General features: G+C 44.3%; 2 protein-coding genes across 2 annotated transcripts; one reads left to right on the top strand and one right to left on the bottom strand.

Annotated features, from left to right (window-relative positions):
* The first annotated feature begins 330 nt into the window (after window positions 1-330).
* gga1 (golgi-associated, gamma adaptin ear containing, ARF binding protein 1) lies at window positions 331-12,061 on the top strand. The gene is made up of 17 exons (XM_072683447.1): window positions 331-413; window positions 1,694-1,778; window positions 2,179-2,254; window positions 3,099-3,197; window positions 4,018-4,141; window positions 4,407-4,507; window positions 5,569-5,649; window positions 5,929-6,066; window positions 6,177-6,258; window positions 7,048-7,158; window positions 7,276-7,413; window positions 7,548-7,624; window positions 8,075-8,259; window positions 8,348-8,580; window positions 8,677-8,846; window positions 9,932-10,042; window positions 10,152-12,061. The coding sequence occupies exons 1-17, from the start codon at window positions 371-373 to the stop codon at window positions 10,260-10,262; spliced, it is 1,965 nt and encodes a 654-aa protein (XP_072539548.1). The 5' UTR covers window positions 331-370; the 3' UTR covers window positions 10,263-12,061.
* An 88-nt stretch (window positions 12,062-12,149) lies between these two features.
* On the bottom strand, window positions 12,150-24,002 carry ddx17 (DEAD-box helicase 17). Its single transcript, XM_072683445.1, has 13 exons — window positions 23,540-24,002; window positions 21,812-21,968; window positions 21,200-21,296; window positions 20,807-20,940; window positions 20,553-20,618; window positions 20,027-20,168; window positions 19,788-19,948; window positions 19,454-19,626; window positions 18,383-18,493; window positions 17,687-17,748; window positions 17,368-17,427; window positions 13,554-13,784; window positions 12,150-13,367 (listed from the first exon to the last, which is right to left on the bottom strand). Exons 1-13 carry the CDS (start codon window positions 23,593-23,595, stop codon window positions 12,820-12,822), a joined length of 1,998 nt encoding a protein of 665 aa, XP_072539546.1. The 5' UTR covers window positions 23,596-24,002; the 3' UTR covers window positions 12,150-12,819.
* Window positions 24,003-24,959: the final 957 nt, after the last annotated feature.

The raw sequence follows: 24,959 nt of genomic DNA on the forward strand, positions 1-24,959 counted from the left end.
GGATCCTATGTGGAGATACACTTCATTTGCTGTTGGAAAATTGTATTTATTGTATTGTTTTTAACAGCAGCATTACTTGATTAACTTAATTTTTTTTTTTTTTACTAGCTATTTGTTTTTATTTTTCTCAACTGAAATATTGATGCATCGTCGAATAATTACATGACATTACATAACATTTTACTAATAAAAATCATCGCGATAAAAACACACACTAACACGCCGCTTTACCGCACGAAATCGCCGCCGTGCTGTTGCTATAGCGACAGACGTTCGACAGCCACACACGCAAAAGCACTCGTGACGTTCCTTCATCACGCGGTGTATCGCGAGAGCACGCGACTCCACTTTGGAAGGAATCACCGTAAAGATGGCGGCTCCGCCTGACGAGGGGAGCTTGGAGTCCCGCATCAGTGAGTCGCGCCCGGCTCGAGCTAGCACGCGCTTCGACGGCACGGCTGACATGTCGTCGTTCGGACCGTCCGCAAGCGTGCCGATTACACGCGGCCGCTCTTTTCTGCTCACTTCCGCTCTGCGCGAGCTTTAGGAGCTAGCTAGCGAAGGCTCACGGCTAACTAGCCTTAGCCTTAGCTTTAGCGTTAGCCTAGCGTATTAGTTGGTGACTAAGCTGAGCTAACGGCCGCTGTGTTGACTCACTAAACGTACGTGCTTATTAGTGACAGCGGGTTTAGGCTAATGAGCAGCGATTCTGGTGATGGCACGTCTTTTTAAATGAACGGCGGGGTTTGATAACTAAACACTGCCGCTTTAGGTACGGCTGAACTTGGTTAGCTTGATGCTAACTAGCTAGCTAGATGCTAACTGGGAGGCAGCAGCAGCAGCTGCAGCAGCAGCCTATAGCTATAGCTACCTGGTTTCATCACCACTGGTAACCCTAATGGGAGTATTGTAAGGAGTATTATTCATATTTAATACTGATTAATCAAGTGCAATGTGTTTCCAGCCATTGTGGAGGGTTTCAGCTGCTAAACTGGATGGATATAGCTACTGTCATATATCTGGCCCCTAGATGTTAGCTAGCCCTGCAGCTGGATAACTAGCTATGTTAGCTGCCAAAAGTTTCCCCAAGAAGATGATTCATTCATTTATTTCCTAATGGGCTGGAAGATGTGCACACTAAGCATGATTATTATTATTATTAGTACTTATGAGATGATTTTTAGCTGAACTAGGAGCAAAGCTACAAGGAACTTGAGCAATATGAGAGAGTCTTGGTTTGGTCGTTTATGAAAATGACAGCTGAAATGAAAGTGCTATAATTGCTCACCATGTCTCTGTAAGACTGGGGAACTGTGTTGTGTGTGATTGAGAGGCTATATATATATATATGCATGGTTTTCAAGTTTTAATCATACTTGAACTGATGTGTTAAAATAGATAAATAATATTTATCAAATGAATGAATGGATCTCCTCTGTTTATAGGGAGTACATTATTTATTAAACTAATGGATCGATGTATTAATCAATGGAGTGGTTTAATTAATAGAGAGGGCTTAATACTGTTTTATACAGTTTTCCTGCCTTGATTCTTTACAGGCTCACTGTAACGGTTAGTGAATGCGACGAAGGTTCATCATCATCATCATCAGCATCAGCAGCAGCATCATGTTTCTGTGGTATTGTTCGCTTGATACCGAGTTCTGATTTTTCTGTATGCTTGTCAACTGCAGACAAAGCGACCAACCCGCTTAACAGAGAGACAGACTGGGATAGCATTCAGGCCTTCTGTGAGCAGCTCAGCAATGAGCCTGAAGGGTGAGTGCCAGTTTACATGAATTTGATCACTGTGTGTGGTGCTTGGTACTCAAATGGGAACCCAAGGACAAAGCCGTTTCAAAGGGCCGCTGGGGAACTTGAGTCAACGTTGGTATTGACATATAGGATGCCCTGAGGGGGACATAGTAGCAGGAATTTCACTGTACGTCAGATTTAGAGCACAATTTCTCTCATATTAGGTTGGCATAAATAATGGGACAATAGGCAGGACTGTTCAGTTGTGCTGAATGGAGTAATAAAACATGTTTATGTGCAATTTGGTGTGTTTTTCCCAGTTATATTTAATATTCCATGTGTAATGCTCCACTCCACAGACTGGTCGTTCTTTTTTAACAAATTGGTGATTCATTTTTAATCGGATTCTCTTTTCCCCCTGCAGCCCCCAGCTGGCCACTAGGCTTTTGGCCCACAAGATTCAATCGCCGCAGGAATGGGAGGCCATGCAGGCACTCATGGTAGGATGAGATGGTGCCTAGTTCTGTAGAGTTGAGTTCATTTTGTGGGTGTTTCCTATTATTAAGAAACACATGTAAAGCCTCCCAGCATTGAGCTGTGGAATGAATGATGGATGGATGGTGCTCCATTCAATACTTGATGAGTTGGAGATGGCAGTGCTCCTCCAAAATCTACTAGAAAGCTTTCTTCCCTGCATAGTAGAGACAGTTACTCCAATAAAAGCAGGATCAGCTCTTTTATTGTTATTGTAAACATAAATACGCTTGATTTGGGAATAAACAATGTGGGGGGAAAAAAGCAGGTGACCAAATACTTTTGCCCATATAGTGTATGTTAATGCACATGTAACTGTCAAGTTCTAACTGTTATCCAAGCTACTGACAGGACAGGAGACACAGCTAACAGAGCGACCTCTTCAAGTAGTCTTAGTTGGCAATTGAGGTGGCAACCACTGAGGCCCAGTGATTTCCTCACACAGTACAAAGAGTTTAAGCCACTGGTTTGCTGATCATTAACTGAAAGTCACTACACTCCTCTCCTCCACCACCGTAAGCTACAGTGAGGTGTTCCAGTCTCGCTCATGTTTATGTCAGACAGAATGTAAATATGCACTGTAAGCTTATTTATAAGAGACATCCTCGAGGCTTTAGACGGTATCATATCCTCTTCCTTCGTTAATCCCACCCACTCTCAGGGATGAGCTTTCGTTGATAATCCTCCTGTTAGCTGGGGAAACAGATTGACAGTAATTAATAATAGCCTGGAGCGGAGAAGAGGGATCTTTTAGGATTGACGTTTGAAGGCTGGTATTTAATGACTGTGTGATTTTGTGGGTTTGAAAAGGTCCTGGAGACGTGTATGAAAAACTGTGGGAAGAGGTTCCATAACGAGGTGGGAAAATTCCGCTTCCTTAATGAGCTCATCAAGGTGGTTTCTCCTAAGGTAAGGCTTCGACTGCTGTTATCTCGCAAGTGGGTCCTAACCCTGGTCCTGAAGGACTTCCTGCCCTGCACATTTGAACCCTCTGGAGTCTATATAAACGTGCTGGCGTGTCAAATTTCAATATAACTTGATGTTTTAATTAATATCACTGTGAAAATACAGCTCTGAAATACAGTTCAGGCATTCCCTAAATCTCTGAGACTCCACCCTTCCATTACATCTCATTGTCAGATTGTTGGTGACTCTCATCCAGAGTTAGGAGGCTGAGGAAACAGGTTGAGATACTCTCATATGCCTCTCGCCGTGTCAACCAGGTGGTTTCGTGTGTCTGTCATCTGCCCCTCATCTGTAATTGGTGGATTTTTTGCATTCGTATATGGTTTTGTGTGACACCGGACATTCAGACACTCTGAGCTAAGACTCTGGTAGAGCTAAGACTCTAGTAAACCCGTTTAAAGCACCAAAACACTTCGTCCACATGAGTAAAGGTGTGTTTTCACAAGAAATAGGAAGAATTTCTAGAACCTGACCATTTTTCAGGTTTAGGGTCAGAGTATACCTTCAGCCCTCAGATTCCAGAGGGTTAATATTTACTCTGCTCCCAATACACCTGTTCTAGCTAATCTGCTTGTTAACAAGCCCGTCTTGTGTTGAAGCTGGGGTGTCAGAGCAAAAACCACTTAAATGTGCAGGGCAGAAGGTTCTCCAGGACCATGGTTGGGCACCTTTGCTTTAAGCCACCATGCAGGCCCTAGTTTGTATCCGTAGATGTTTTATAATGAAGTATAATTGTCTTACACTGATCTGTGCTTTGTTACAGTACCTGGGCACTAGAGCTCCAGAACCAGTTAAGAAGAAAGTTCTAGAAATGATGTATAGCTGGACTGTGGGTCTTCCTGAAGAGAGCAAAATTTCTGATGCCTATCAGATGCTGAAAAAACAAGGTAACCCATCATTATTACATGATTCTAGAACATCTGTCTTATGCTGAGGTGCTATACTCATGTTCCTAATGTTTCGCTCGGTTCTTGGGCTCATTATTTAGCCTTCCTGCTATCCTGTTGGAAATGTGTTCTGTACTGTGAGTTGTTTGTGGTGTTGAGTACTGACATTAATGCCTCGGGAAGTCCCGGGAAGTGTATATGCTCTTTGTGGTGGATAACTTATGCCCTCATGGAACAGTGATGGAGTTCCTTGCTTCTCTTCCAGGTATTGTGAAACAGGACCCTGCTCTTCCTGATGACAAGCCCCTCCCCCCTCCTCCACCCAGGCCCAAGAATGCAATTTTTGAGGATGAGGAGAAGTCCAAGGTAAAGAACAACAGCAATGCAACCTTCCAAACACCTTAGCATTAGAGATTAACTATATTGTTATTCCACTTCTATTTGATTGATTTATTTATTTATTTATGTATTTTGGAAATTTGTTGTTAACTTGTCCCGCAGTTTTTGAAAAATCAAGATTGTGATCTGATTGTGTCAATAGCAATGAACAGTGTGATAAAGGGTGTGCACAGATACACTGGTAACACCCAACCAACCACATGGGGAACCACAGCAACCACTTGGCAACCCCCATAACCCCCAGCATCCCCAGAAACTCCAGCAGCTGCCTAGTTGCTAAGGCATTACCACCCAACCCTAGCAGCCACCTGGAATACCATCACAACCACCTAGCAACTAGCAAAAACTTTTTCGTTTGTGTGTGTGTGTGTGTGTGTGTATATATATATATATATATATATATATATAAAATTATTATTTATTTTTTTTCTTATCTTTTTAAATATATCATATGTTCCTTGTAGTGGCTATCGGTCCATGGACTAACTCCAACTCCTAACTTGATCAGATTAAGCAGCACAGCTCCTCCTGTGGTTTGATAAGCTGGGTCAAGTGTATTGAATTAGGGCTGGAGCTAAGCTGTGCAGGCTCTGCAGGCAGGCTCTGGAGGCAGACTCTGGAGAACTACCCTAATGAATAAGATTATATTATGCACAACAGTGCTGTCCATGACACGACAGCGCCTGCCATCACTACCGTGGAATATCACTTCTCATGTTAAAGTCCCAGTCCTGAATTCCTGCAGCGTGCTAAACGATGCCGTTGCACACATTATCGCAGTCCTGCTGCACTGCTCGGTGGCGTGTGTTGCTAGAATGCTAAAAGCAGTGCTGTCACTGGGGCTTCAGCTGCATTCTTCTCAGCAGCAGGGGGGGATTATGAAGCTTGGCAAGGGAATTCAGATTACCTGTTCTTGTGCAAACAACTGGCAGTACCTAAAATACTGTAGAATTGAAAACAGCAGTGAACAGTACTAAATACCTTTATCTTTCCTCTCTCGCTCTCTTTCACGCTTTGTTGTTTGGCAGATGCTGTCGCGCCTGCTCAATAGCACTCACCCTGAGGACCTGAGAGCGGCAAACAAACTCATTAAGGAAATGGTTCAGGAGGTAGGTTAGTGTTTGTGCATGTGTGTACGCATGTGCATGTGGTGGTGGTTCAAATTACTATAACCTTTGCCCCCCAAAAAGGCTGTTTAACAGGGGCTTCAGCAAGAGGTTCACACCTTCCATACCTTCAGTGCACAAAGGACCAGATTCTAGCCTAAAAACAATCTTAATTATGTCTTAACCCAAAACTGACAGTAATCTACATTATTTAATAAGTTTGGTATTCTTTGTTAGCAGTCTAATAAAACACTGTGTGTGTGTGATTGTTTGTGTGCTCAGGACCAGAAGCGCATGGAGAAGGTGTCCAAGAGAGTAAATGCTATTCAGGAGGTGAAGGAAAGTGTCGGGCTGCTGACACAGCTACTGGGTGACTACAGCAAAGATAACAGCTCGCACAGCAATGAGGAGCTCATCAAGGTGCTGTAATCATCTTTGTGCTTATTTCATTAGAAAAACCTGCCCTTTGATTTGGATACATTAGGGATTATATAAACCTCTGGTTTTAATAGCATGTTTGTAACTGGTAGGATCTGTACCAGCGCTGTGAGAAGATGAGACCTACCCTCTTTAGGCTGGCCAGTGACACTGAAGACAATGATGAAGCCCTAGGTAAGAGGCCGGAGAAGCTTGCATTACCTGGCTGGAGGTGGAGGCTTAGATTTTTTTTAAGCTATTTTCCGCAAGTTAACACAGAAGCCTCTGAAATTAATGCCATGACAGTGACATGCTTTGGCTGAATTACCTCAAGGGTCAAATACCACAGCTTGGGCACCCAGGGAGCCGAGAGGGTTAGGGACCCAGCAGTGTCAGCTTAGCTAAACATGCGTATCAAACCCACAACCTTGTCATCAATAACCCAGTGCTCTCACCACTGTTCAGAATGTCTGGATTGAGCGCCTGTTCTTTTTAATGATAATGGACCCCCACACCCCTCATTACTCATCAGTGCTACACAAATTCTTACACTTTTAAGTGTATCCTTATATGTGCCCGTTTGCTCTACCGAGCTAAAATTGACTTCACCTTGAGTTCATATTTCCCTCTTTTGCTCATACAATAACAGCTCAATAGACATTTATCATCCTGCTGTCTGCAGTGTAATGGTTACCTCATGAAACTGCCTACAGAAAAAGGTAGTGGGTGGAGCTACTTAGTAGTTCCAGTGCTCTGTATAATTCTAATGAAACAGCTAGGAACTTTAGATCCCCAAATGTATGTGATATGTCCCCTTTTAACATTTGCACATATCCAGTGTTATTCACAGATCATGTTTCTGACTTCCAGACCTACGTTCACCTACCTTCATCTTTTCCTTTTTTTTAATCTCGGGTCAGGGTAAAGGTAGTATCAACCAGATGCACTGGTTTGACTCTTAACCCTGCCTGTGTTTCTCCACAGCGGAGATTTTGCAGGCAAACGACAGCCTGACCCAGGTGATAAACCTGTACAGACAGCTGGTCAAGGGAGAAGAGGTGAATGGAGACAGCGCCACCACGCCCAGACTTACAGGTAACTGCACCACTGAACTACACACACTCTTCAACACTAATTGCACTGTCCATACTTGCTACTGCCAGATACCTGCTGTCTTATGTTTCCCAATGCTGTGGCTTTTTTTGTCGGTAGGCAGCAGCACAGCTCTTTTGGATCTCAGTGGGCTGGACACTTCACCTTCAGCTCCAACCTTCCCAGAATTCCCTTCCCAGCCTACACCATCAAATGAGCTTGGAATCAGCCTCCTAGATGACGAGCTCATGTCTCTGGGTAAGAGTTGACCTTGGATGGTGTTCCTCCTGTAAAATAACTACAGCCCAGGTCTCCAACATTATATAAAGTTTAGCCCATTTTGAAAAGCAAACCAGATACTGAACCAGTTTGTGTCGATCTGTTTGTTGCAGGACTAACTGATGTCACTCCCAGTTCTAATCTGGCCTCCTCCCAGTCTGGGGATGCTACAACTTGGAACTCATTTCAGGTTAGAGATCAAGACAATAGAAATCATGTCAAAATGTTTATGGACACCCCTTTAAATGAAGGCATTCAGCTACTTTAGGCTGCACCCATTCAACATCAACCTATTGGCACCATGCTGCCTACTGCCCCCTAGCATTGAGCTGTGGAGCAGTGGAAGAACTGTGTTCTCTGAAATGATGGTTGGTTCTTATTCTAATACTTTTGGGATGAGTTGGGATTGATGAGGTGGGGTGGTGATCATCCAACATCCTCACAAATCTAACAAAGCTTTCTTCCCTGGACAGTAGCGACAGTTACCCCAACCAAAGCAGGATCAACTCTTGTTTTAATACCCTCAATTTCCAAAAAAACAGTTATTGAGCAGGTGTCCCAATACTTTTGTCCACATAGCGTTTGACCACCAAATGATTCTAGATGTGCTTCTGACTATGACCTTGTCTAACTTCATCAGTCATCAGATACCGTAGAGACGCCTGTCCCAGCAGTACCAGCCGTGGTCCTGTTGCCATCGGTTACCACCCCCCAGGCCCCTGCCACTGCTCCCCCTCCAGCCGCTAAAGCCCTGGATGAGCTGGACCTGCTGGGAAAGACCCTACTGCAGCAGTCCCTGCCCCCAGAGAGCCTGCAGGTCAAATGGTATGACCGCATTTAGCCTAGACTGCTGCTGTTGGTTTTCCCCAAACCGTTCAAAAGCATGAACGCAGACTTATGGTTTGTTTTGTAGGGATAAACTTCAGCCTCAGTCCAAGCCCACACTAAGAGATCTCCAGAGCAAGTCCAACACCAATCCTGCCACGAGTCCCAGCCCTGTATTGACCTTCCCCTCAGAGCCTGGGAACCTGCTAAACTCTCAGCCCAGTCACGAGGTTCCTGCACTGGGCATCACTCCAGCTTCCACCCCCCAAGATGAAATCTCTTTGGCCAATGTGACTGTGCCCTTGGAATCCATCAAACCTAGTAAGAAACTCTACTTCCAGTTTTTAATGTACCGACAGGATTTAATCAATCAATTAATCAATTAATTAATCTCCTCTCTCTGCCCTCTCCTTGCAGGTAGCATGCTGCCGGTGACAATCTTTGACAAACACAGTTTGCGTGTTCTGTTCCACTTTGCGCGGGACTCCCCTCCAGCCCGGCCTGACGTTCTGGTGGTGATCATCTCCATGCTGTCCTCTGCCCCAGTGCCCGTCACAAACATCCGCTTCCAGTCCGCCGTGCCCAAGGTAGCCTGACTGTCTTTAACACTAACGCTCCGATGAAATGCTCATTCTCACCCTCCTGGGCTGGCGTTCCCCAAACGCATCTTACCTCGAAGATGACTCTTAAATGGTTAAGTGAGCATCACTCTGAGCACTCTCTCTACTGGTTAAGGAGACCTCGACACGAAGACATTCCTGTTGTAGACATGCATTAACAGTCTCTTGGCTTCAGCAAACTGCACATTTTCTCAGTGATTTCATGGGAAATAAAACATTGATTAAAGGTTAACCCTGGAGCAGCAAGGGCACCAAGTGTCAGCTCAGCAGACGCAGGAGTCAAACAGGGTTTCTGCAGAGAATATGTTTAAGACATGAAAACTCACTAAGCAGTGAAAAGGGTCAAATGTCAAAATTGAGTCCAGTGGACTTAAGCACTGCTACTATGATCCATGGATCGCTGGTTCAAATCCCGGGTCATGCTCCCTGCCATCAGCCATCAGAGCACAATTGGCCTAGTGTGATGGCATTTCCTCCCCACATCACTCCTAGTGTGATGTTGGTAAGGGTACTATATACAGCGAAATGTGTCCTCCGCATTTGACCTGTCTGTGGTAGTGAATACACACACACTAGTAAACTAGGGACAGTAAGCGCGCGCACACGCACACACCTAGAGTGGTGGGCAGCCAACTCCAGCGTCCGGGGAGCAGAGAGGGTGAAGGGCCTTGCTCAAGGACCCAACAGTGGCAGGTTGCCGAGCCTGGGTATCGAACCCACAACCCTGTAATCAATAGCTTGCAGTTCTAACCGCTGAGCCTCCACTGCCCCTGAAACTAAATCCCTCGTAACCTCCAGCGACACACCCCGCCGTTTGGTCAGCACAGGCATCTGTTAGCTGTTGTATCAGAGCTGGGGAACCACGTTTTCCCCTGAGCGCTAGCAACCTAGCGATGCTGCGGCAGTGCGAAAGGAAGCGGTGGCTGGCTTAATTGGTCGTCCAAATTTGACACCTCAAACAACTTCAACTGTGAAGAACCACTTTTACTGTGTTAATTTTTGGAAACTTGCTGATGTTTATTTACATTGCAGTGCTTTGTTTGTTCATCTAGACAATGAGAGTCAAACTGCAGCCCCCGTCTGGAACAGATCTACCAGCCTTCAACCCCATACTCCCACCTGCTGCGATTACGCAAGTCCTGCTACTGGCCAACCCGCACAAGGTCTCGGACGCATTCGAGAACTTCCAGAACTTTGTAATCTAGTAAGAATCTCTATTTCTCCTGATTGCACCGACACTCACTGTGCCTGTTCTCTCGTTTCCCCCTGTAGGAAAAAGTCCGGTTGAGATACAAGCTGACGTTCGATTTAGCCGAAGAATCCCACGACGAGAGCGGAGACGTAGAACAGTTCCCACCTCCAGAGTCCTGGGGGAACCTTTAGGAACAGACGTACTGACTTTCTGCTGCTTTATCCTTCTGCTTCCTGTTGGTCTCGCCTAAAGGCAGTGGCTCTCACTGTATGCGGTTCAGATCTAATCCTAAGAAAAATGAGCCTCTGCACACTTCCCCTAGAGTTGGCAGTTGGAGTGGAAGCATGTTGTAGAGAAGGCAGGTTGAAGTGAGGGAGGGTCTCATTTTTCCGAATTGGAGTCAGGCCTCTGTCAAATGATCTGCCTTGGACCCCCTATACTGTTGTTTCCATCTCTTGCTTTTCTCTCCTCTATTACTCGTCTTTTCATTCCAACGAACGATTTTAAACTTCTTCTTCTTCGTCATCTAACCCTCATCTTCCTCTGCTGCCGCTCTGGCTCTGGCTTTGTCTTCGTTTCGTGAAACTGTTAACGATACGGCATCAGGCCTTCCCGACGTGGAAGGGATGCGCGTGCTTGTCCCTCATAAATACTTCATCGTGCTGTCTATAGTAGAGAGAGGAAGAAAAAAAAAAAAACGGATCGTCCGTATTTTATTATTCGCAGCTCTTGACCGCAGTGGTTCGAATAACGGGGCGTCGAAACTTCGGATGGGACTCAACTGTGTCTTAACTGTGATTTAAGATGTATGTGGTTGATCTTCTCTGATGGAAGTCCAATCTATTCCCTGGTTGCATTTGCTTTATATTTAGCACTATCTTTGTTCTTTGTCACTTCCTTAATTAAGTTATATTGAGTTTGATTTTTTTTTATTTTATAGGCATATCTTTATTAGGGCTTTTTTGTCATTCACTGAAGTTGCACATTGTTGCGTTTTATGCGTTTCCTTTGATCATAAATGTGTTCAGTGTCGATTCAGGAGCTTGCATGTCATTTTGCTTTGCTCAAGACTGACCACAAGTACTGGTCCACTTCATAATGGCAACCTTTTCCATTCACAGTCAGATCTAAAATGGTCAGTGTTGGTGAAAGTGCTTACTGAATGAGATCTTTCGCACTTAATGAATGTGTCCACACTCCGTTTTTTCCTGTTACGTACGTCTGTCCATCCCCTGTCCAACAGAATTAGTTGAACATCAATGCTGATGTCTTGTTTAAATCTACCGTATGTGCCTGATCTGATGTTTTACATTCATCCTGTATTATTATTTTTTTTTATGCTGGCGTGTATGTACATATTTACGTTTCTGTGATCTTTGGTCTAGATTCAGGATTTAACACGTGTGTATGTGTGTGTGTGTGTGTGTGTGTGTGTTGGCACAAGCTCTAAATGAAATTCTGAAATGGTCATTGGTCATATTTGCTGTGAGTGCACCTCAGTCTGCTGTTTAATTTGCCCTCGCGACTTCTAAACGAGACACTTCAGCCCTTGCGAAACACAACTTGCCTAAGTGATCACTGAACACTGTACCGGTTTTAGATGAGCTGTAGAATGAATGGGAAACTGCTGACTGCTGCGTCCATAAGGCTGAAAGAAGCCGAGCTCCAGAACCTGAGCTCAAGTTGTTTGGGTGTGTGTGTGTCTAGCTGTACGAGACAATGGGTAACGCTGCACTTTTCATGTCATATTGCGGCTGCAGCCACGTCCTCCGTCACATTCCAGGCCACACCCCCAACAGCCCAGAAAGCCCCTCCCGCCACCGTTTTCCTCCTGACTGTAAATAGCATTGGTATTGCAATTATGTACATTTGCCAAAAAAACAGTAAAACTACAGAGAGCAAATAACGAGGATGGAGGAGAACCAAGAATGTAGTGCAAATATGTATTTAATGGGAAATAAAGTTATTCTTTTTCTTGGGGGTTTAAAAATGGATTTTTCATTTGCTTGAGTGACTTGCCACATAAATTCAAATCTAATGCTCTTCATACGTACAGGAAAAACACTCGCAGCACTGGCTTATAGGTTAAAAACTTTTATTAAAAATGAAATCTTAAAAGTGAACCAGGATACAGAACTGAAATGAGCTCATTCCCATATCGAAACTGGTATGTTTACAAAAAAGGATGCTGATAAGATAGTCAAATTAATTGGCCTGCCCCCTTCTGTCCTGGGCCCAATAGAAATAGCAGGCCTAACAAAGAACTAGAACTACTGTGAGATAAAGCTCTACAACATGCAGTACACTGGAAAAGCAAGAAGAATTATAGCTACAAGCAAAAATCCCATGGCATGAGAAACCTGCACTGGTACCCAGGCATCCTGGTTATTAATTATAAGCACAATCCTGGTGTGGAAAAAAATAAATTCTGTGATTAACGAAACAAAATGCACGAATGATGAGGAGCTTCAAGAGAACGCTGTTTCCACAGACAACAGAAAAAAAAAAGCTTTCATCAAAGCAAAATTTTGCTTCTCATGGACATCGCATAGACACAGCCCTTACCTCCACAATCCCTGGACGGTTGGCCTGTTCAAAATATCAGGCTAAAAGCCTCTTCCAAACAGAGGTAACGGACAAGCCTACAGCTAAAGACGGACACTGCATTCTAGAGGACAGAGCTCCGTCGCTCTAGCAGTGGACAGCTACCACTAGACAACCAAGACACAACCTGGACCTGCCCAAGCCTTACTTTCTCTGTTGCGGAGGAGGTGGTGGAGGGGGGGCGAATGAGTACGGCCCCGGGCCCATGAATCCCATCATTGGCTGGGGAGGCGGAGGGAACTGCTGGGCCATCAGGGGCTGCGGACCAGCACCAGGCTGAGGAGGAGGGGGTGGGGGCTGTCCAAAAGGACCCGGTGAAGGTCCAGGCTGGTTCTGGCCCCCACCTCCGCCGCCTGACTGGGAGCCACCCCCTCTGGAGTTGTACTGGCCCCCTCCGCTACCACTGTAACCCTGATACTGGTCGGCCCCGCCTCCGCTGTACGATGAGCCGGAGTTGTAGTTGTTGCGTCCGTCCCTGCTGCGGTCCCTGTACGAGGAGGAGGAGGAGGAAGGCCGGTCGTCCCGAGTGCCCCCACCCGAGCGCCCGTCCCGGTTGTAGTTGTTGTTGCGGTTGTCTTTGTTGCCACCACCGCTGCCACCTACGGAGCGCATGCGTCGGTCACATTCCTCCTGGTACATCAGGTTGGGGTTGTTGGCGTTGGAGCCGCTGCCACGGTAACGCATCCTGCCACCTAAGGATGAGGAAATGCAGAATGACCTTCAGATAGCAATACAACAGTACGAGACAGCCCAGGTCAATTCATTTGTTTTAAGGAGTGATGCCACAGCCCTCCGTCAGGACCTCTACGGGTTCACTGCGAAAGTGTAGCACGACCATAAGGTAGCAAAACTGCACTGCATGTTTACGATGGTCCTACCTCCTCCCCCACGTCCAGTGTCAACCAGCTGCAAAAGCTTGGGGTTGATGGCCTGCCGGGCCTCTTCCAGAACCCGGACCAAATCCCGGGCCTGGCGCAGGTTTCCAGGCGTGAAGAAAGTGTAGGCCGTGCCTTTGTTTGTGCTGCGAGCTGTGCGCCCGATACGGTGCACGTAATCCTCCGAAGAGTTGGGATAGTCGTAGTTAATCACAAACTTCACGTCTTCCACGTCTTCAGGGCGTGTGGTGGGGTTCATCAGAGAGAAACACTAATTAGAAGCGGCACCAAACATTTGACAGAACTAGAAATATGACATTTTAATTTACAGCCATGCGTCCAAAGCTTTTTTACACTGCTGGTTATATGCATGTATATACACAGTCATATCCGAATATTATGACCAGCACCGGTTTGGAATTAGCTCAAGCCATTATATCAGCCCCACTGACCATATAGGAGCACTCTGTAGTCCCTCTGTTTCTCTACATACTTAGTCAGCCTCCTTTCACCCTGTTCTTTAAAGGTCAGAATCCCCCACAGCACTGACCACCACAGAGAAGGCAGGTAGGATTTGGGTGGTGGGTCATTCTCAGCACTGCAGTGACACTGAGTGACATGGTGGTGGCCTGGTGTTAGTGTGTGCTGCGCTGGTGGCGCGAGTGGATCAGATGCAGCAGTGCTGCTGGAGTGTTTAAACGCTGTGTCTGTCCACTCACTATCCACTCTATATGACCCTCTTACTTAGTTGGTCAGTCCACCTTGTAGATGTAGAACCAGAGACAGGTGTCGGTCATCCTCTAGTCCTTTATCGATGCTCCCAGGTTGCTGTTGGCTGGCTATTTTTTGGCTGTCAGGGTCAATGCAGTGCTGAGAATGATAGTACCTGCTATGTGGTGGTCAGTCCTGCGGGGTCCTGAGCACTGAAGAACAAACAGGGTGAAAGGAGGCTGATAACAGAGTCTGCTGAGAAACAGATGGATAAGGTCTGGAACTACAGAACTACTCCGTTTGCTCCTGTATGAGTCATGGAGCTGATATAATGGGCCAAATTCCTTCCAAAACAAGGGGTGGTCATAGTAGTAGTTCAAAAACTACCTACATGATGACTTACCTGTCCTCCTAAAACGATGACGATTAATAATTACAGCTACTTAATTAGTAAATGTACAGAAAGTATACTGTAGAAAGTTTAGAAATTCATAGTTAAGGTAAAAACAATTATACTGTACAATATACAGGCAAAAACCTTACAATTAGATCCTATTAAAAATAAAATTGAACATGGCAACCATTCAATCTCTGGTATCTGAAAAACTAACTCCCTCTCCAGGTATGCAAACACTTAAGCTCGGGACCAGTTGGGGCACTCTGACTGCCTATGAAGTACAAACTGCAGCCTTGTCTGATTTATTATAAAAAATATATATATCATAATATAATAATAATAAAAAAATACGAAAGGAATCATTATCATCAAACAGAATCTGCTGTGAATCAACGTCACAGTATTATTAAAGGCTTCTAGTTTAGTAACCCTTAATTGATTGAGGTGTTATTGCGAATCGAGATCCTCAATAGGAGGAAGATTCAACATTTCCATTTTGATCAAACCAATTAAATAAAAAAAACAAGTCTGTTTCTCATTACGAAGAGGGGGAGGGGAGGAGGCGGCTCCGACAACACTGTTATTGACCCTATCGAGTACAGTCTCCTTTTGGCTGAGGGCGATGATAGATGACAGCTTCGCACGAGGGTGGTGGGGAACAATGCAATATTTCTAAAAGCGAATAATGAATATTCATAAACAACATTGGGGCTTAAAACACATCAACACACCAGGCTTGACTGTTGTGAGGGACTCAGACTGACATTGGATTAGTTATTGTTATTGTTGTTGTTATTATTATTATTATTATTATTAATAATAATATAAAAAAGAAAGCAACAGATAGAAAGCCTGTGAAAGCGCTTGATAGGAGGTTTGAAGTTATTTGATGTAATTTGTTTTGTTTATTTTTTGTGGGTTTTTTTCTTTTCACCAAAGCCAGTCGTTATTAGGGGGCGTGGTCAGGTACTTACCCTATGTTAGGTTAGTCTCGGCTGAGATCAGTCCCAGGTCCCGTGGAGAGGCCCGAGAGGAAGAGGTTTTTGTGGGCTCACGCGCTCAGCTGCCCCCCCTTCACCCTCGGCACGACACCGGCAACGCCTGGCGGGAGCAGAACCGGCTCCCCTCCAGTTCTCTCTCTCTCGCCGGGTTGCAGGGCCTCCACAAACCGGACCGGACTGGATCCAGCACTCAACTCTCTCTCTTTCTCACTCTCTCTCTCTCTTTTCTTTCTGTCTTTCTCCCTCTTCATCTCTCCTGGAGCTAGACTTAACACAGGTTCCTGATGCTAACGTGTCCCGAGAGGCCATGGCATCATCTGAACAGTTACAATTTTTAACTGATCTTCACAGCTGATGGAAACTAGAATATGTGCTTGGAAAATTTAGGATGGATTCCAATCGTGCGAAACATTTCCAAGAGGATTTTTCCTTTTCTTTTCTTTCTTTCTTTCTTTTTTTTTTTTTTTTTTTAAACCAGTGATGCCACAGTCCTCCGTCAAGACCTCCACGGTTTAACTGCTGCAGTCCAGTTCTAAGACTCTGCAGTCTGGAAGAGGAGGCTGATGTTTGGAAGAAGCTGAGGAGTGGGTTTATCCACATCGGGCCCTGCGCTAGCGTCTCACAGAGTAGAGGGCAGCCGCTGTACCAAAATGAGCACAGCCTGCCTGAGTTGCCATTTAGTGAAGTTCAAAAAAGCCTGAAGGGAGGGGAGAGAGAACAATGATAGAGTGAGACGTACTGTGGATCTGGAAACCCAAACACAAACCCACTTCCTCTTCTTCAAATCAGGTTTTCTCCAGAAAAGAACAAAAGACAGACAAAAAAATATATATATATATTTAAAGAAAACACACCTGCTTCAAAGCTCTGGCCTCTCAAAAGCCATTAGCTAAAATAGTCCATAAAACAAATCATTAATCTTCTGCGGCATTCCGACTTCCTCTGTTAACTTGCGAAAGACCTTGCAGCATGACTGTACACAGTGTGGAAAAGAAGGAGACTGGTATTAAAGACCCAGGGAAGACCCAGCATCTCCCCCAGGTCCGTGCTAGGGTCAACAGTGAGCCGACGAGCCCCGTTTTTGAAGGACTTTGTTTTGTTTTGTTTGTTTGTTTGTTTGTTTGTTTTTTTTACAGCAGTAACAAGAAACAGACGGTAAGGCTTAACATGTAGACGGTGGCTTGGGAGGGAGGTTGGGTGTAAACTAAAGACCGATCCAGCAACCACTGTCTTCTTCAAGGCTGTTGGACATCCACAATTTACACAATGCCACACAAAGCAAAGATATGTCAGGAAGGTAGCAAATAGAGGGGACATAAAGACACAGACAACAGGAGCTGGACTGTTTCGGGGGTTTGGGTTGGGGAGGCGTTGGGAGGGTGGGAGAGAGACATATAGGAAAAAGGAAAGGCAGAGAGAGAGAGAGAGAGATTTCTTCTTGTTGACAAAGGAAGAAGCCAGTGACAAAAATAATCACATCAGAGGCACAAAAGGGGACACTTTGGAAATGTTCCTGAGGGACGACAGAGTTTTCCAGACATGGGAAGAGAAGGGGCGAGGGGACTTAGAAAATAAAGAAGTAAATAAAACAAAAAACAGTAAACAACAAATTCACAAATAAACACCAAGCTTGCATTTGAACTAGGTGTGTGTGTGGTGCTTGTGTGTGCAAGAGGTGGAGGGTGTGTGGAAACGTGTGAGCACATACCCAGCCCGCGGGAGGCGACGTCAGTAGCGATAAGGATGGGAGCTTTCCCGCTGCGGAACTCTGTAAAAGACAGCAGAGATAAAGAGCTAAGCCCAATATTTCCTGCTCGTTCCAGGGCTAGGATTTAGCACAGTTGCCAACGCGCTCATCCAGGATATGCAGCCAGTCTCTGATTACCTGTCTCAGGTGTGTTGTTGAGAGACGGTACAGCTGGAAGGCTGTGCTCAGGTGAGGGCCTTTCAGGGCTGGTTTGAGAACCCATGTACTGATAGAAAGCTTAATGTGAAGTGATGAATCCCTAAACGGATAAAGCATTTACCTGTAAGGACCCAGTCTCTCTCCGGCTGACTTTTATCACCGTGGATGCACATTGCCGGCCACCTGGACATAGAATGACAAAGTGGACAAAGTGGTGTCATGCTGGGTCGTAAGGGCAGGTTAAAGTGCTTTTTCAGTAGCCAAAATTCTTTACAGCTCCTGGGCACATATTCTGACATGCCCCATGGTCCCTCCCACCCACCACCCCACCACTTCAACGACTGGGTGCAGGTGGGCAGTGGGTGGTGGATACGGTGCTGCCCTAGGAACCTCCTGCCCGTGCCACGGTGAAGCGGGGAGAAGCGATGGGCACTGAACAGGAGAGACAAGGGGTCACACAGGGCAGCTGCTCCCCCAGTCGCGGCTCGAGCCTTAGCTCACCAGCTTTAGCTTTAGCTCTCCAGGTTGCTCAGACTCAAGAGAGGGCAGAGCCATGTTAGCCTTGTGATTGTTCAGGAGTGTGCTAATTGTTGCAGTCACTTAAAACCCTTGTATCTCCAATTTTGCTGTGTTTTTTTTACGTCTTTTTACACTGACTTCCATTAAAAGTTTGAGATTTTAGGACGGCAGGGACACTACTTATAGCCTATCAGGTCTAACTGGTATTGGTATCAGAAAACAACAAACGTGACACTGTGCCATCTCCACCTACTTTTCTTTAATCTCCCAGTCTACTGTATTTTAATCAGCCTCTTACCCGTCTCTCCTCATCCGGCGTGTCAGCTCATCACAGCGTTTCTTTGTCTCGACGAAGATGATGGTCTTGTTCTCTTTCTCGGCCATGATTTCCTCCATCAGTTGAATCAGTCTATGGAGAAGGGGAAGGATTAGACTTCCAGTGCACACTTACAGACCTACAGAGCTGCCAGAAAGTCTTCCCAATACTGAAGAAATTGAAAATGAGCAGGCCTTCGTCTTAAATGATCAAGAAGCCAATTAAACAATTCATTTATATCTAAGTACTGGTATTTCTCACTCCTGGGCATGCTGTACACATGCATTTGTGGACTTTTGAGAGATACAGAACAGGCACTGGAAGTGTCAGAAGTGTGTGGACTGAGGTGGTAGAGTAGTATTACAGGATTATACACTAATATGACACGGCTTACGCAGGTTTTCCTGCCTGCTTCTCCAAAGTTCCACAGAGCCATTAGCAGCCGGGGTACGAGTGATACACCATAATTAATATATTATGATTATGATCGGAGCAGTGCAACAGTTTAGGTGGTTTGGTAACTTTTCTCAGTAACTTGAATAGTTCTGACCAGAGGAGGACGGGTCGCGTCCCCCTTGTGAGTCTTGGTTCCTCCCAAGGTTTCTTCCTCCAGCTCTAAGGGAATTTTTCCTTGCCACTGGGGGTCTTGGATCCTTCATGTCTTCTTACGTTATTTCTTTTTTTCTGTCTTTTATTAATTATTCATTATGTAAAGCTGCTTTGTGACGACAACAGTTGTAAAAAGCTATACAAATTAATCTGACTTGACTTGATAGAATTGATAGAGCGCTGCAAGCAAAAGAGGGTTGACGTGCTAGATTCTCAATGTGGAGATTCTCAATGTGCAGTTCACAGAACAAGCCAAACAATAGTCACTAAAAATCTGTTGGGAGTCCTGTGTGACTGGAAATATCTGCCCGGTGACGTTGCTATGATGGCCGCTGAGTGAACAGACTTGCCCGTAAGGACCTTTGGTGTAACTGGTGACTGAAATCAGGTGTTTCAAAACCGGGGAGAGCAATCAGGTGTATCTGGCCTGAAATGTGTTCTCACTTGTTGTCCTTCTCATTCTCCATGCAGACGTCCACTATCTGCAGGATGTTGTGGTTGGCACTCAGCTCCAGGGCTCCGATGTTGATCTGGACGTACTCACGGAGGAAATCCTCGGCCAGCTGACGCACCTCTTTAGGCCAGGTAGCACTCCACATAAGCGTCTGTCGGTCTGGCTATGGTACAATAAATATGACAAAAAATACAATACGATAAAAATACGATTAAAAATCTGAAAATTATTGACAGGATGAGTTTGAGCTAATGACTATGATCATTTTAATACATTTTGATGTTTCGCTCAAGGACTAGCTGCACGGCAAAATGCCCAACTCACCCGAATCTGATCTACAATTTTGCGGATCTGTGGTTCGAAGCCCATGTCCAGCATGCGGTCAGCCTCGTCCAGCACTAGGTAAGTGCAGCGCCGCAGGTTGGTCTTTCCTGCCTCTAGGAAGTCGATCAGACGGCCAGGCGTGGCAATGCAGATCTCCACACCTGCAGAGAACATGACCATTCAAATTTGTACACTCACCAGGTTACAAGCCAATACCGCCGCCGGGGAGTCATGCTCACCTCTCTCTAAATCTCGGATCTGTGGACCCTTAGGGGCTCCTCCATATACGCAGGTGCTCTTGATTCGGGAGGACTTGCCGTAGTCATACGCCACCTGCTGGACTTGCTGAGCCAACTCACGTGTGGGAGCTAGAACCAGACACTGAGGAGTGCAGAGCGGGAACAAAAAAGTGTACACCATGTGGACAAAGGTAATGGGACACCTGCTCATTAACTGTTTCTTCAGAAATCAAAGGAATTAATAAGAAGAGTTGATCCTGCTTTTGTTGGAGTAACTTTCTCTACTGTCCAGGGAGGAAGGCTTTCTACTAGATTTTGGAGGAGCACTGCTGTGAGGATTTGATTGCATTTAGCAACAAAAGCATTAGGGAGAATAAAGTTGAACGTTGAAACTTTAAATAGCTGAATGCATTCATTAGAAGGAGTGTCCACAAACATTTGGACATATAATGTGTATATATAAGTTGGACATAAATATATATAAGTTTACACAGCTAACAAGTAAGCCACAGCTAAAGCCACTCACAATAGGTCCATCTCCTCTCTCCAGGTACGGCTGGTGGTTGATGTGGACAATGGCAGGAAGGAGGTACTGTGGGACAGAGGGGTCCAAAATGACTTCCAGTGACATAATACAAATAATCTATGTGATATTCTAAGCTAACATCCTTTCCTGATGCTGAGTTTCCACCCTACCCCACCCCAGTAACCCTAAAGACCATTTCCCTATCCTACATGTGTGTTTTCTCTGCTTGCAGCAGTGAGGGTGCAGGAGCTTACCGCGAGTGTTTTTCCGGATCCTGTCTGAGCAATGCCCACCATGTCCCTCCCGCTGAGGGCCAGAGGGAATCCCTGAGCCTGGATGGCTGTGGGCTCCTTAAAATTCTGCTGTATCAGCACATCCATCACATACTCTAGAGAGTTTGATTAACAACACGTGTCACAATGTAGAGCACACAACTGCAGCTGGGCTGCACAATATATCACTGGTTTATATATTATAATATTTATAATATAATAATATATGATTTTATGCAATATTGATGTACTAGAAGCCAATAATCACACTTGTTTTATCATATTAATGGATCAAACATCTCAAATGTGACCCACACTGTCTAGTACAGTCAAAAAGATGTCTCTTAGACTATCCCATGTGGTCAGTTTACTCACGAGGAAACTGCGCCTGGTGAAAGCTTGTGACAGGCTTTGGGCAGCCGGACCCTCTAACGGTGATCTCTTTCTTCTGTCGGAAATCTTCCACGTCATACTGGGAAACAAACAGGAGTGTCTTTCATTTATCCCATTAAGACCAGAGATACAAATCCTTAAGCTAATCTATATTGACAAAAGTATTGGGACACTTGCTCACTGGTTGCTTCTTCTGAAATCAAGGCTATTATAAAGAGTTTATGCTGCTTTTGTTGAAGTAACTGTCTCTACTGTCCAGGGAAGGCTTTGTACTTAATCTTGGAGCAGCATTGCTGTGAGGATCCGATTGTCTACATTCAGCGACAAGAGCGTTAGTGAGGTAAGGATGTTGGATGATCACCACCCCACCTCATCATCCCCAACTCATCCCAAACGTATTGGATGGAGCTCCACCAACCATCATTCCAGAGAGCACAGGTGCACTGCTCCACAGCTCAATGCTAGGGGGCTTTATACCCCTCTAGCCCACGCCTGGCATTAGGCACGAACACAATGGAAATTAAGGTAGGACGGGGTGCTGCTGTTCATCTGACCGCCTGTGGCGTATCTAGTCCAAACTTCATATGATCTCACCTGAGTCAGGCGCTGGACCTCCATGTGCTCGCTGTAGAAGTTTTTCTCAAACTTGGGCAACTCATCAAGATCCCATTTCTTCTTCCTCAGCCGATCTCCAGGATTTCCAAACTTCTTGGGAGGGGGCGGGCCTCCTCGGTTGGACCCAAAACGGGGCCTATTGGGAACAAAGGCAAGGATCAACAGTCATTATACAGTATGACCCAGCTTACAAAGCCAGGGTCACGGCACCAGGTCAGCCCCTGCCTATGGCACACTATGGCTTCTCTGAAGCACTTCTCAAAGAGTCCGAAAGTGGCAGCTTAGCAGATTCAGGAACTGAACCCACAATCCTGTGATCAGCATTTAATGGTACAATGTTCAGGCAAAGCATTTCCATTGTCACTGTGTTATGAATATGTTATAAACATGTTCAACACTACACATCTATATAATTTTACACTTTACACTGACTTATAGTATATACTAACAGTTTAGGCAGGGTGGCAATGGAATAGATGATGGTCTGTTCTTATACAGAGGGCAGTTATGAAGATTATAATTATTATAATACCAATGTATTTTATTGAACTGTACTTAATAAACAAACAAACAAACAAACAAACCCCTGTTTATTTGCAACACATCAGCCAACATTTAACTCCTTCATATCTTCCCTACAGCAGATCTTCAGCGTTGGCTTCAGGTTTATCATATTCTGCATCAGATCTGGTCTTAATGCAGCCCGATCTTCCATTACGTCCCCTGAAGTGTCCACCAATGCGTTTCAGTATACTTAAATGTCTTGAAATACAGCAGATCATGACCAAAACATGGCTACTTTTTTTTTTTTTTTTAAGTTTGGTGTCATGACAGTCTAGACCTTACAGCTGAAACTGTGCACGAGGGGGGTTTCCAGGTGCGTGACACACAAAGCTGGATAGCTTTCACCTTGGGTTATCTGGCTAGGGTATAATATTTCACTTTTATTGTAATGAATAAGATCAAAAATATGCTTTTCTGCTCATATTTCGGACACTCAGGACTTTATTACATACAGATCACCTGCAGGATTTATTACAAAGGGAGCATAATTAGTCTTGTTCGATTGGATGCAGTACATGCAAAAAATAACAGGATTATACTTAGGGCTGGGCGATATGTTTATATATACTAATAATATTTACATACCGAATACAGTGATTTTTATTCATCATCTAATTAAACTGCTGGTAATGAAACGTGCAGCTGATCAGTGTTCCTGAAGCACTGACGATATCCTCGATGCGCTTAGAAAAGCTTTTGTGCCTCACGATAACAAAATATCTAAATAAATCTCGATACGATCAAAATATCGTCATATTGCCCAGCCCTAATTATACTCATTTTTTAATAGACTTTCTATTCCATATATAGGAACTTCTGTTGTGCTGGTCTATGTTGTTTACCACATATTTTAAAATATCAGATAAACATGCTGATCAATATCTTACACCGTGGAAAAGGCGATACTACTTTTCTGCAATATCGCCCACCTCTTCAACCACAACAGGACAAACTGAGCTTCTCCTGATGGAGAGTCTAAACCTAACCCTTCATTATTTTTTTACTTTTTTTTTTATTTTATTTTTTAATTTTATTTACCTGCCCGGGGTTTTATTATTAAAAATAATAATAGATATTAATAATTTAATTTAAAAAGTGCAACTTGACATCATCTAGTTTAGCTATACATAAGCACGTCCTTACCCCCTGTCGCGTCCACGATCTCGGTCCCTATCTCCATACGAGGAACTCCCTCTCATCTTACACGACCAGACCCGCCTTATATTTACTACAGACTAATGCTTATTAAACCTGTCAATAAAGCACTTAGCAAATTCAAAAATATGACTTTATAATTGATAAAACTGTAAAAACAGCGGAAGCGACGGTCAGCTGGAGACTCAGCCCAGGGGTCAGTTTGTTGTTGTTTTGCTCGCAGAGAAATCCGCCAGCATGCAAGCGTCCACCCCAATATTTAACCGCCTCAAAACGCACGAACACGGATCCACAATCGACTAATTTACGAAAACAACCACAAAACCATGAGATAATTATAAACTCATCGAATAAATTTGCTCTAAAAGTGAACTTTCTTCGGTAAACAAGTCGTCGAATTCTCACAGTGCGCCGTTTCTGTGCAGGCCGTGGTTCCGCCCACCCAGCGACGTCCAGGGTGGCGCTGTATCAGGCATATCGCCACAATGTGCACCCCTAGGACCCCGTGATAGCGATGCTGTGTCCGCCTGATTCAACACTGTTGTGTCGATTTAATAAGTTATGGTCGCTGTCAAGCAAAACATTTGGCGATTTAATAATAGAATTAAATATTCACATTATTATTCTGATTCTAATATATCGAATAAATAATAATTATAATTATAATATAATAATAGCCATATACATAACACATTTTTAATGAAATAAATTTCAGTATCCTCAGGTATATTAGTTAGATTAGTTAAATCGATGGATAATTAATAAAATGTATTTAAACTGATTAAATAAATGAAATCAACATTTTACGAATATTTTTCTATCACGATACTTGTAACCTTTTGTTATTCCAAGTAATTTTAGAGCATTTCTATTGGTCTATTCAATATGAAATTCTGACTATTCTAATTATGCAAAAAAAAAAGTGCAGAAAAAAGGAGATTGTTTAGTAGAATTACGATGTAACTGGAAGGACATAAATAGTAAATAAACGTGTTTATATCGTAGCAGATTTGTTGACGGAATGTATTAAAAGCATTTGTAATTTATACACTTATATTTTATAAGAAATTATTCGGGATTTAAATATTATTACAGCAAACGATGCAATATATTTCATCAGAAAACTATTAAAAATGAGAAATTGGGGGAAAAAATAGAAACTCCCTGGTTTAAAAACAGAAATTTCATGAGATTGAGAAAGCAACCCTAAGGGATGCAGAATATGATGGGGGACGTAGCACAGCACACCACCTGCGGGTACTGCGCAGGAAATTCGTACGTATCCTTGCCTTGGTTGAATTCGAATACTGTACAAATCGGCGCAGTTGCGTTTCGTGAATTTGGAAAACGACGTAGCAAGAGACGTCAAAAATCACTCGTCAACAATTTTTACACCTCGTTGAAAAGC

This window comes from Salminus brasiliensis, chromosome 7 (genome assembly GCF_030463535.1).
Source record: "Salminus brasiliensis chromosome 7, fSalBra1.hap2, whole genome shotgun sequence".
Taxonomy (NCBI): domain Eukaryota; kingdom Metazoa; phylum Chordata; class Actinopteri; order Characiformes; family Bryconidae; genus Salminus; species Salminus brasiliensis.